This window comes from Columba livia, chromosome 5 (genome assembly GCF_036013475.1).
Source record: "Columba livia isolate bColLiv1 breed racing homer chromosome 5, bColLiv1.pat.W.v2, whole genome shotgun sequence".
Lineage (NCBI taxonomy): Eukaryota > Metazoa > Chordata > Aves > Columbiformes > Columbidae > Columba > Columba livia.
The window spans coordinates 66,728,215-66,740,956 of record NC_088606.1 but is presented as its reverse complement, the minus strand read 5'-3'; the positions used below and the strand labels follow the sequence as shown (position 1 = coordinate 66,740,956).

Genomic DNA, 12,742 nt, shown 5'->3' with positions numbered 1-12,742 from the left:
ACTCAACATTCAAAGCTTTGAAATATCATTGAATGCATCAATAAATGCTCAGCCATTCAAAGAAAAATTATCTGTAGAATTCAGTTTCAAGTTTACTACTCAGATGTCCCACAGTATTAGAACAACCCAGAAATGGTGAAGAGTTTATTTAAGTCAGTGTCAAGGAGTCTCTAGTGCAAGTTCAGCAACAAGTATTCCTAATGCAAGTACAAACTTCCTGTGGTATTCCAAACACTTTAAAAATCAACACAGAATCACAGAATCGACTGGGTTGGAAAAGACCTCAGAGATCATCGAGTCCAACCCTTGGTCCAACTCTAGTCCGTTTACTAGATCATGGCACTAAGTGCCATGTCCAATCTCAGTTTAAAAACCTCTAGGGATGGCGAGTCCAGCACCTCCCTGGGCAGCCATTCCAATGCCTGATCACTCTCTCTGTAAAGAATTTATTTCTAATATCCAGCCTAAATTTCCCCTGGTAGAGTTTAAGCCCATGGCCCCTTGTCCTAACACCACACTGGAAAAAACAGTAAGAATAAGTTAACCCGCTTCTGTAACTTCCTCCCCTCTGAAGTGGCAGAGAACCACTAAGAAATCTTTGCTTTCGCTAAATTGTTAGGTGCAGTTGTGCTGACAATGGTGAGATTGATGGGAACGTTTTAAGAGAGCTGCCATTTGGCCTGTAGAGACTGGAGGATTCTTTCTTTCTCCAGGATGTGTGTATGAAAAGGCAAGAGCAGAACAGACAACTTGAGACCACCTGCATCTTTGCAGTAAAGTAGGGCACTGCATCTTCACAGAATCGTCAGGAATTAAGTGGATTTTAAAAGCAATCCAAGAGCATAATAAAAGAGGAATTCTGTATAAAACAGCTGTGAAATTTAGTCCGATACTAGTAGGACTTCACAGCCTGATCATCTGCTCTACTGAAACTGTTGCCATTTTAGTTTTTGCTAAAAAAAGCTTACCTGTCTGGAGCTGATCTTGCTGAAGATCTGATTGTTCTACTTGGTGAGGCTGATTGGAGAAGCTCTGGTTGTAACTGGCCTGGTACTGATTTTGCTGCTTAAGGGTTTCTGGCTCATTAACAGGAGGAACAGGTGCGTTCATGTTGAAAACCTGTAATGGCAGAAATAGAACTCTCTGCTCCAATTCATTTTTACATGATGTGATGAGGAATTGTAGAAGTATGCAAGTCTGAGAAACGTGAATAACCAAACACCATTTTATGTAATTAATTACACGACTGATTCCAACAATGAAAGGAATGACCACCAAAACAAAGGGATTCGGTATTAATTTACTACTTACTGTTTGCATGGATTGGAATGGAGCTGCATTAACATTGATTCCGCTGCTATGCAAAGGTTTGCTGGATCCAGCCTGGAACACCTGCGGCTGGGACGCAGTGGGAAGTGATGATGATGAAGGGGTCTGGTCTGCGTTCAGTGACATTGAAGCCTAATAATTAAAATAAACAACATTTTAGCAGCTTTTTAATAACACAAAAAGATTCAACTTGAAAACTTCACTTTAAAGCCAAAAAAAGTGGCAACACCTCAGGTTCACCTCAACAAGAGTTTTCTACTCCAGCTGAAAAGCCTCATTCACAACAGAACAATGGGAGAGGAAAAACCAATCTATTTAATTTGAAACACAACTAGAAAAAACTACAAAGGGAAATGAACAAGTTCCTCTAGTTAATGTAAAAAAAATAAATTGCATTTCTTAAGCCAACACCACTGATTCCCAAATGCTGATGTTAGCATGTTACTTCTAACTAATCAGACAATCCAGTAAGTTAAAAGTCTTATTACAAGGGACTTACTGGTCACAGGCTCAAAGTTTTGTAGTTAAACAGAACTGAAGCGCCCCCATAATTAAAAATTACAGAACTTTATTTACAAAGAAACATAGAGTAACATCTGTTCCCACTTGCAGAGTCTTTCCCACCCCTGCGAAATCCAACTTGCCTGAATCTGGTCAATTGGTTCTTTCTGCGGCCGTTGCTCTGTTGTGTGAGAAGGCTGGTACATGGGTTGGGAGGCTGTGTATCCCTCACTTGTAGAAGAAACCAAGGGAACCTGATAAAATAAACCCCAAAGCCCCCAAAAGTCAGCTGATACTCACACACAGTTTTATTAAAAAGAAGTATCAGAGAACTCTGGAACGAATGGTACGTATTCCAGCAAATCTTTACAATTATAAAAACTTAACTACTTGTTAAAAAGGAGAAGTTTAACCACCTCATCCTGACATAAATTCTAAACACACACAGGGATCAGATTGATTACTTGAGACCATCAGAGTCCTTCAGAAATGCTGCACATGCTTAATACAAAATCAGGATGTTCTTTAATCACTGACCAATTGAGTAAGAACCTGACATGTCTTAAGGGAGAAGGTGAACACATCATTTATAAGTTGCAGAAGCAAGTTTAAGAGATTCTACTTAAACAGAAATTTCAGGAAAGCTCAAGTGAAAGCAGAATTCAAACTCATCCCGACTGCTCTGCAACTCCAGTACTAAAATATGATCCAAGCAACTGGGACCAACGCTTAATAGAACAGTTCAAAAATAACACTACAAACTATTCAGTTAATCCATTAAATCTATTTGTGGTCTGAAACCACCTGGACAGACACAGACTGCCCTTTAACTGAGTAATTTTGATTTGGGCATTTCTGTTGCAATGACAACTTGCTTCTATCTAAATTTCATGATAGTTCTACACATAGTTTAATATGGAAGAGAATGCTACTATGCAAATATTAACGTGAAATTATTAAACGCACAGAGAAACACCAAGTTAAACTGCTATATTAGAGCAGAATTCCATTTTTTTCATTATGGAGAAAAAGGAAAACACCTACAATTCCCCACTGTCACAAGGAATACAGATTATAAGCGACAGCAGCCTAACACACAGGCATACACAAGTCTGTCTGTGCACCAAAAATTACATAGACACACCAAATTTGAAGCCTGAGGTGAACTCCGGAAATTGCAAGAACCTGTAACTGCTGAGCAGTCCACACTGAGCCACTAGAATGGGCAGCGCAAACCACAACTGCTTCTGTGCTTGTGCCCTTTAGCTTAAGGGGCCTAATTAGAAATGCAGTTTCCCCAATAAACTTGTACTTCAGCCTTGAACCCACCAGTTTTCCAAACAGGCCAATGCCTGGTGAGACTCCACAAAACACGTAATGTCTGCGTAGCATAAAAACTGTATATAATAATGCTTTTAGCAAATGTGCTGAAGAGATAACTGAGATAACCTATTTCCCAAAAATCAGAACTTCAGCTTTTTGAGTTTCTCATCTAGTTAGAAATTAAATCCTATTATAACATCACGACTAAAAAATCAATTTAAAATCCAAAATACAATTTACTAAACATGTTACCTGTGTAGCTTCTGGTTGCACAGGAACTTGATTAGGCTGGGCAAGTCTTGACTCAGCATGAACTGAAGTAAAGTAATTTCACTTATTACATAGCGCAATCAAAGCTTTTACAGAATTTCATTACCATCTTAACTAATTCAGTTATTTGAGAGCTCATCATCGTAAAGATGATTATGCCTTTAGCATGGCAACACTATACTCAAAAGATCACTATTTCCATGCAAAGTACATTTTTTTTCCAGTTGTCCAAAACAACCCAGCCATTTCCAAAAGGCTCAGCAGAACCACGTTTTGTGCATTTAAAAGGTTTAAAATGTTTCATGCTTCCAAGCAAAATCTAGAAGCAAGTGTGAATCTCAAGCCTACAAACAGTATGCTTCAAAAGTACAATCACATTTTTGAGATAAACACACTTGAATAGTGTTGTATTATTACTTGAAACAGCCCTTTTTTTACGTAGCAGTAACTGAAGCATTTCTAAGAGACAACGTGCAGGCTCCCCCAATATTTATGTTTAGGATTTACCATTACAAACCTGGAGGGCAAACCATTTGCGGCATGTCCAAGTTCTGTGCTGGATTCATGGGCTGTGCAGATACAATGGCAGGATCAAGTGTTTGGTTCTCAAACTCCAGCATAGAGTCCTGGGGGAAAAAAAATATAAAAAATAAAATCAAGTCTAATTTACTGTATTTTAAAAATATTAACATTCAGAATACAGAAATGATCAAGTTGCAACTGAAGCTTAGTCCACAACTGCTGGGTCTACAATATATTTTACATCAACTAAGAGAATAAAATTTCCCAAACATTTATCACAACAAAAATTCAGTCCATGTATACAGATTGCAGCTTATCTGATAAAAAGATAATTGGAAGGAGATTTTAGTGGCCATGCAGAACAGGCAGTGATCTATTCTTTATCCTAAATCAGCACTTTGTAGGAAGAAACAAAGAAGGAACACAAGTGTATGCCTCATTTGTTACCAAGGTGTCTACTCTTCTTTGTTGAGAAGAGGTTTTTTCTGTATTCCATTATCACCCAATCATTTCTAGTTGCTCTAACTTTAGAGGTTAAGAGAGAGCCTTCAAGAAGCAACCCAAAAAATATTCTCTTCATGCGTTGTAGATGTTTTTCATACCACAAAATTCAGAAATAGCTTCTAGAAGGGATATTTTATGGCTGACCTCACTTAAGCAGAATACACTACAGCTCCCAGTGATGCACACTGTTCCGCCTTCTCTGTAGATTTAGTACAACCAAGGACTAAAAAGCTCAATAACATCCTAATTGCAGTTTGACAGTAACACAGTTTGTGGGCTTTGGACAAGACAGCACTAGACAATTTGCAAGACCATTCTACTTTTCAAATAAACTACAACAGACTCTAATAAAATCACGACTAACAGCCAGAAAGCACTATTTTGTTTCTTCTGTTCTGTCTTCACAGCACCGCGGTGAGTTCACATACCTGCATGAAGTTATAGGGGCCCTGCATCTGCGCCATGAGGTCCTGTACTCGCTGCCTCCTCACCAGAGGATCCGCTTGAGCCACGGCACCGAGCGTGTGAGCTTCGGGAACGGGAGGAGACGTCGCTTGTGTCTGTTGCTGCAGCGAATTTACGACCTAGCAAGAAACAAGCAACCGACTGAAATTTCAGCTTACGATAACACTGCACAGAAGTGACTCAGTCATTCCTGACATTTATGGCTATTGCTTAATTCATTACAGACGTAATTACTGTAGCATTCTTGAAGAAAAATACTACATCCTTCTATAGTCATGCCAATATTGGTGGCCAACTAATGATCTGAGCACTCCACAGGATGAGAAAGCTCAGACCGTGCTCTATTTTCTTTCCATCTAGTCTATTCCTCATTAAGAACAGTGCTAACAAAAATTTTGTTCAATATTACAAGGGTTTGTTTTTTGTTTTTTTTTTTACAGGATTTGAGACAGCAATTTATCAACATTTGGAAATCTGAAGAAAGGGAAAAGCAAGTTTCAGAAATGTGCACACATGGAAAACAACTTTTTTCTCATCCCGTTTTGGTAAATTTAAGTACAGTCAGAATTTACGGGTCTTTCTTAAGATTTCAAAAATTGACATGTTCGCAGCCACGTCTAGACCCGAGTTCTCAGGTGTTCTCCTAGCGGGCTGATTCATGGTCTCGAAGAACAGCAGGCAGGTTTGCACGATGGGAAGACTGCAAGGCAGCACCACAGGGACACTCCAGCAGCACTGATTCACTGGACACATTCCAATATGGTGCATGGAAATAAAGGTACAACAAACAGCAAACACACTTTCAAATACCACCTCAAAGAGAGCAGAGCAACTAGGAAAGCTTCAACATGAGCATCTAATGACATCCAGCATCAAGTAGTTTGAAAACAGATCGTTACAAGGACAGTCGAGCTGCACAAAGCTGCATTTTTGCATTCCCAGTTTTGCTCTTTAGGCAACTCCCACAACAGAGAAGTACCCTTTGCAATTTGCCTTTATGGCAACAACGGTTCTTTAAAAGGATGATCACTGTCAAGAACTTATCTATCACTTCTCTATTGCCATAAGCTTTTAATTATTAATAATCTTCCAAACAAACAGGCAAGCCTTCAACTTACAGGTGCACAGGATATAAATGAGCATACATGCACCAGAAAGTTCAAAGTAATTATATAAAGTACCTGTTTTCTGATTAGAGTTGTGGAACAGATTCTTGTACAGCAGTTGTAACAAGAGGCCAAACAGTCCTATTTCTATAACCACAGGTCTGAACTCTGAACATGAACTCTCCCCATCCATCCTCAAAGCCTGTACAATTTTTTAAACTTCTCAAAGAAACCTATAGCATCTTCCTACTCCTTGCTCACATATAGTGTTTGTAGGTGACATTCCACACCTGCAATCGCCTCACAGACTCAAATGACTCTTTCCTTGACCACATTCCTAGCTGTCTGCAGTAGAAAACAAATCAAAATCTCTAAACAAAACCAAAACTCAACACAACATACATTCCTTTTCAAGAGTCCCTTCAGATCCAAATCTCCACTATTAGCCATCCAAACAGAAGGAATTTGACAATTCCCATGGAAGTATATCCACAATGGAAATTAAACACAACTGCTCTGCTGTATTATACAGTCCTCAGACTCCAGATTTCAGACTATTTCCAAAATAAGAACTAAGCTCTGTGAGTAGAAAAAAGCACCTTTTTGAAAATGTTATTTAGAACACATATGCAGACCTCTCGCACATCACAAAGCTTTAAAAGGAAAGATAAAAAGCAAGCCAGCTGACTAGGTGAAACTTGTATGTAAAACCAGCAGCTACACACCTACTACATAACTGTTACCAAAAGTGTTCTTAATTATTTGAGTACTATCACACAACTTACAAAGTTCAGGTTATTCATAAAAATTCAGTATCTTCAAGAAAATGCAAGTTGATGGAACAATCAACAGGCAACTGGGACAAAATTCTATCAAACATTTCCCTTTTTCACAAATAGTACAGTACTAACTTCAGACAGTGCTTAATACTTTACATTGTCTTCTTCAAACCTTTTTTTTTAATGTCAAAATGAATTGGTTAGGGCCTATCCCTTGAGTCTTATTGTCACTACCAGGTACTTGGTGCTATTATAATCATAGTGGGAAGAACCTACTGAAAAAGTTTGAAGTTTTGCATATGAAGTTGCCAATGGACGGTCTAAAGTCAACAGCTTTCCAACAGTCTGGTGCATGAAAAAGGTCCAGACTACTCAAATACAAAGATCATTATTCAAAAAGCAAATTATTACCCAACCATACATCTCCATTCATTTTGTGGGGACAGCAGCAAGTTGAAACTTTTCTTTTAGAAGAGATGAACCTCTCTGCAGAACAGTATTTGATTTCAATTGCACGCTCACCTTCTGACACCCTGCCTCATCCATCCAAAGTTCCATAATCCAAGAGACAGCTTTGGATATAAGCAGATTCAGGTACTTACTCCAGGGACTGCTTACAAAGGAAGCAGTTAAAAATCAAACACCCTCCCCTCCCGCCACCATCACCAGACTCTCTCCTCAAAACCAAAACAACAACAAAACCCCCACTGCTATTACCAATAAAGGACACTGTCACCAAAATTAAATCATCATACAACCCAAATGCAAATACACTTTGAGAATTCACAAGCAAATCCTTTGGTTTAAAACTTATGGAAGGCTCATAATGTCATTATAAAACACTGTCACTTCAACTATAAACATAGCACAACACAGAAACCCTAAATGGATCACTTCTACTTGAGGGTTACTGAAAAAGAGACAAGTTTGGGATAGTCTTCCTCTTCATAAACAATTATGGAGATCTTCTGTGTAAATACTATCAGCTTCCAAACTGACAGCTGTCATTCACAGCTGCTACTATACTAACACCACAACTACCTTGAGCTGGAGAGCACAAGGGCTCTACACAAGGTGTATCGTCATCTTCCCTAAGGACAATTGGGTTGCATTTCCATGAGGAATGGCGTTTTGGTGCTTGCAAGAGTCACTTCAAAGACAGTTATTCTGAATTTCCTCTTTTTTTATGTTAAATCTGAGAAAATAAGATTCTTAATTATGAAGCAGTCTTCAACTCCAAACTTTTCTACATTTCTCATTTGCAAGAAATCGGGACGCAAAGGAGAACTGAAGTATATAGTCTTTGTACTGTTGTACAAAAACAAAGCTGATATAATCCAGATTCAGCTGACTAGTGAAGATGTGTAGAAAATTAGGAGTTTCTGACACCAGTCTGATACAAAAATGCAACCTGAATTCTTTTACCATACTAGTACAGTTTCTCCCTATCACTATTATTCCCATGAGGAAGCCCCTGAGTTTTCAACTCTGCAAAACGCAAGCCTCATAGTTTGAGAGCAAAGGGAAGCACAACAGGCTTTAATTACAACAATATTTCCTGGCGTCTCATGTCTTCATGCAGAGAACTGAACCTCTGAACTACTCTGGACACTTGGTATAACCAGATGGAATTCTGGTGTATTTCAAGAGAGATCGAAGCCAATCAAGCATTAACTTTAAAACACTGTGTCTTTTAAGAATATCCCAATAAAGCATAACTTTAATGTATGTTTTTGGAGGGTTTGTTGTTTTTTTGAAAGGATTTCTTAAATCACATTTAACAGCAATGGTACTTTTAAGGTTTTTTTAAGGGACTTGAATACCATGGCAAGATACTACCAAAATCATTCACATGCATGGCAAAGTTGTCTAGTTATAGAAGTCTCACTCCCACCCTAAGTATTATTAAATCTCTAGATGGTCTTCAGCAACCTGAGATAGGAACTTCAGCCAGACTGAATTTAAAATTTGGCATATTAGATACTCATATCAAAACGGCTCCTCTCTTTTTCACCACCTTAAGAAATTATGAACACTTAAGTCCGCTCCTACACTTACTAGAGCCTGAAGACACCAAGGAAGAGAGTCTAAAAAACTGATCATCTCTAATTTGCTGTTAGAGAAGGCCCAAGTGAATCAAAAATTAAGTCTCCAACACTTAAATAACGCTGCTCACACTTGTTCCTAACAGATCGATACCAGCTAAGCCGCAACATACCAAATATTTGCATGACTCCATATGACTTGTCCTTTCCAATATGTGAAAAACACAAATTCTAGTATAATAAAATGGGGTTTTGCATGTAATTAAGTCTAGAGTCTGAACTATTAAGCTGGAAATGGATCCTAATAGCAACGCACCACAAAGTCACAAGTGAACACCACTCAACTGCAAAGGAGTAACAAGTTAAATACTTGAAGAGCTACAGTTCTTGAAAGCAGAGGTGAACAGACAAGCATATTTTAACATCAAGTTGTGTGCATTTGCAATCTGGAGTAGGTATTAGTTGAGTGACTGATTTCAGCTCCCTCTCCATGGAACTGCTCAATGAAACACAACGCTCTGCTGTGCTGTCGGCAGCCGTGCAGATAAACTTCAGTTCCACACTTGCAAAGTTCTCTTAAAAATAAAAGTCTAAAAAAGTCTTTTTAAGCTTAAGACTTCTAAGTCCCGTTTTCCCAAGCACGCCACTACTGAACAAAGCAAGTTTCCTGCAAACTCAGCCAGACTGTGTAGCTTTTATTTAAGGTACTGCTGAACTAAATACATAATTGAAGAATGAGTAGTGAGTCCAAGCCTATTTAAATATATGTATTTTGATATATTTATTGGGGGAGAAGGGGTGCAATACTAAAACCTATCAGGAATTGTGAGTCAGCGGAAACAGGGATTGCGATTTTACCTGCAGTACACAAGATCTTACCTCAACCGTTTCAACTGTCCACTCATCTACCTGTTCCTTCTCACTACTGCTGAACTGAGTCTCTGCCATGAATTGTCTGTTTACATACTAAAATAAAAATAAGAAAGGGTATGAAAGTAAAAGTAAGTGGCATTAAAGCTATACAAAATGACAGTCTTTCCAGTGAATAATACCTCCGTTGATTCAACTTCAGTTGGCTCAGTGAATTCCTCTGCTGGATCAGGCTCTGCAAGAAAAAAATATAGCATTTACATAAAAAACAAACAACAAAACCCACCTCTGTTACAGACCTAGAAGATACAAAGTTTGATGAAAAAACCTCCCCTTATAAAAGTGGAATTTTGAATAAGTGTGAAGTGTTTCTGCAGTCAACATTTATCAAAAACACTGACTTTAAAGAAGCGTTACAAACTATTAGCACACAAGGAGTCCAGCTAGGTATAAGAATGAATGGACACACATTTACCCCGAGTGACGTTACTACCTAACATTAGAAGTTTGCTATAGGTTAAGGAAGGAGTTGCCTTGTCAAACATCTTCAAGGGGGTGGGATTTTGATTAGGTCTTAAATTTTGTTTCTAAATCATAATGACAGGAAAAACAAAAAAGGAAAGAGATAATTTTTACAGTACAAGACAAACAAACATGCTGGTCATGGGGGATCTTCATGTTCTCACCAGCTTCTGCTACAGTGTCTTCTACTGCAGGTGCGGGCGCTGCCTCCTCTTCCTCACACAATCCGTTCTGATGATTATGGGTACTATCGAAGTAACTAGTTTGAAGAATGCGTTCGACAATCTCCTTTAGCGCTTTATCTAGGAAAAAGGAAGAAGTTAAAGATGAACAGTAACTCAATCATAATTATATTTTCCTTCCTTCCTGAAGATCCCACATGCATTTTATTATCCTTTTGCTTGGAAGATCTTGGTGCCCCAACCTAGTTCAGGTACACTACTGTTACACAATTACTTCTGTTATACCAGGTTATATTAATAGACCAGAAAAATCGGAAGGGCAAGGAGAATCTTAAGAGTGTATATAATACCCTTCAAAATATTTGTGAAACACTTCCAAGTGAGGTGAAGTTTATTAAATGAATTACCATACTTTTATTCCTGCTATTTCAAAAATCTCTGGTTGCTTAGATTTCAGTTTAGAACTCAGTGAAGTTTCAACTGTAACTACAGATTTATTTGTAATTTCCTATTTAAAGGACCTTGCTCTAAGTCAATTTCGTACAAAACAACTCTCAGTACAAACACATTTACACAGGTATCACCTTCATGAAGGTTCTTCCCCTGGGGTGAAGTGGCTCAGAGCAGCCTTTGGAAGCAAAACAAGGACAAGCGTGCACTCCCTGCCTTAGATGAATGCTGGGGTGTCTTAAACCAAAACAAATCAGCCACACTGGCAAGGCAGCATCACTGACCGTCTAGGCCAAAAAAACCCCAAACCAGACTGAAAATGGAAGATTCACAGCATCACCAAGAGCTCATCACAAGATTCAGATACAATTAACCCAGCCCAACTTCCTCCAGTAAGAGAATAACCAGGTCTCCAAGGAACGTACACCAGCTCTCTCCTGTAAACCATCCCTGTACCTTCTCCTTCCTCCGTCTCTTCAAAAAAGTACGTGGTACTTGTCTCTGGGTTCTCACAAAGATCTAACATCACAACCACTTCAGACTTGAGTTCTTGCAGAACAAATACTAAAGAAAATCCTAACCTGGTAGCTCCTCACAAAATCTCATTTCAACAACATAAACAATTTGAAGTTCTGCCACAAACAAGGAAAGTCTTATTAAGGCCACAGTATCCTACAATCTCCTGTGTCTCATTCCTCAATCATACAATCATAAAATCATTTAGGTTGGAAAAGACCTTTAAGATCACCAAGTTCAAACGTTAACCCAACGCTGCCAAGTTCACCCCCAATGTACAGAGTTAATCAATCAAAATAGGGCAAAAGCACGATGCTTTTCGCAGGAAACAAGGGGGTGCAGAACATCACACTAAATAAGGCCATGTCAGTTTATATATTAGGTCATATTACTGACAAAGCTCCTTGTCCGTGCACACGTTTCCAGAAAACAAAGAATTGCTACTAAGCGTTGACAGCAGCAGAATACTGACGAAACAGCAGGAACAGGCTAAGCTGAAATACTAATGCTGCATCAATTAAAAAAAAAAGATACACCACACAGTCAGTTCACATGTCAGTAAGTTATTCTGTTAACAGTCCAGCTAAGGTCTGAAAAAAGTAGAAAAAAAAAAGTAGAAAGATAATTAACTGCCAAAGTTCTCTTATATCAGACACTGTATTTCAATTCAAGCACAAATTCAGTGCGCTACCTCTAAATACAGAGACTATACTTACAGGTTGTTCCACAAACTGGTTTCTCCTTCCCTTCCAGTAAGTCCCACAGGTGAACAGATGCTTGCTCATACTGCTCATTCAACCTTAAAGAAAATAATAAGAGTTAGTTTCTTACCAAGTCTTTAAATTACCACAGTACAAACATATTGTAGTTAACTGGAAGCCTACCTCATGTTCATGTCTCTTTCAGGGTAAACTAGCTTGTAAAACTCATCCAGCATTGTCAGCTCCTCCTCTGTCAGTACTGGCACTCCATTTGATCCTTGTTTTAAGTCGTTGCGCACTTCATCATCACCCAACTTGTCCAAAATAAACTGTAGCTCTAGTACAGTCTTTAAACGCTTCTGCTCAGCTTCTTCTCGCATCAGCTGCTCCCTGCGAGCTGTCTTCTTTATTGTTTTCTGGATCTATTTAAAATTAAATAAAATTTAAATTGCTTAAACTCGAATTCTGTAGTAGATGCAGGGGAAAAAAATAGATTAGGAATGTCTTTTCTTGTTAATTAGAGCCAGATGTTGAACTGCTACTTATCAATCTAACATTACAGAATAACCCGTGAAATATAAGGAATATCTTCTAAGGAGAGTCCAAAGCCTGCAAATTAAGATAAACTTTAAAATCAAAGCCATAAACCTTGGATCA

The 12,742-nt window shown here is 38.5% G+C and overlaps 1 protein-coding gene across 2 annotated transcripts in view; it reads right to left on the bottom strand.

Annotated features, from left to right (window-relative positions):
• The window catches only part of CAPRIN1 (cell cycle associated protein 1), a 30,183-nt gene that overhangs the window by 4,320 nt on the left and 13,121 nt on the right, over positions 1 to 12,742 (bottom strand). Inside the window, exons 5-15 of one of the 2 annotated variants that reach the window (XM_065065571.1) lie at positions 12,269 to 12,507; positions 12,101 to 12,183; positions 10,401 to 10,538; positions 9,897 to 9,949; positions 9,724 to 9,810; positions 4,878 to 5,033; positions 3,941 to 4,049; positions 3,406 to 3,467; positions 1,974 to 2,084; positions 1,312 to 1,461; positions 969 to 1,119 (exon numbers count right to left, since the gene is read on the bottom strand). In XM_065065571.1, the coding sequence (XP_064921643.1) occupies positions 969 to 1,119; positions 1,312 to 1,461; positions 1,974 to 2,084; positions 3,406 to 3,467; positions 3,941 to 4,049; positions 4,878 to 5,033; positions 9,724 to 9,810; positions 9,897 to 9,949; positions 10,401 to 10,538; positions 12,101 to 12,183; positions 12,269 to 12,507 (1,339 nt within the window). The remainder of the gene's footprint in view (positions 1 to 968; positions 1,120 to 1,311; positions 1,462 to 1,973; positions 2,085 to 3,405; positions 3,468 to 3,940; positions 4,050 to 4,877; positions 5,034 to 9,723; positions 9,811 to 9,896; positions 9,950 to 10,400; positions 10,539 to 12,100; positions 12,184 to 12,268; positions 12,508 to 12,742) is intronic. The other variant, XM_065065572.1, reaches the window with a different exon arrangement.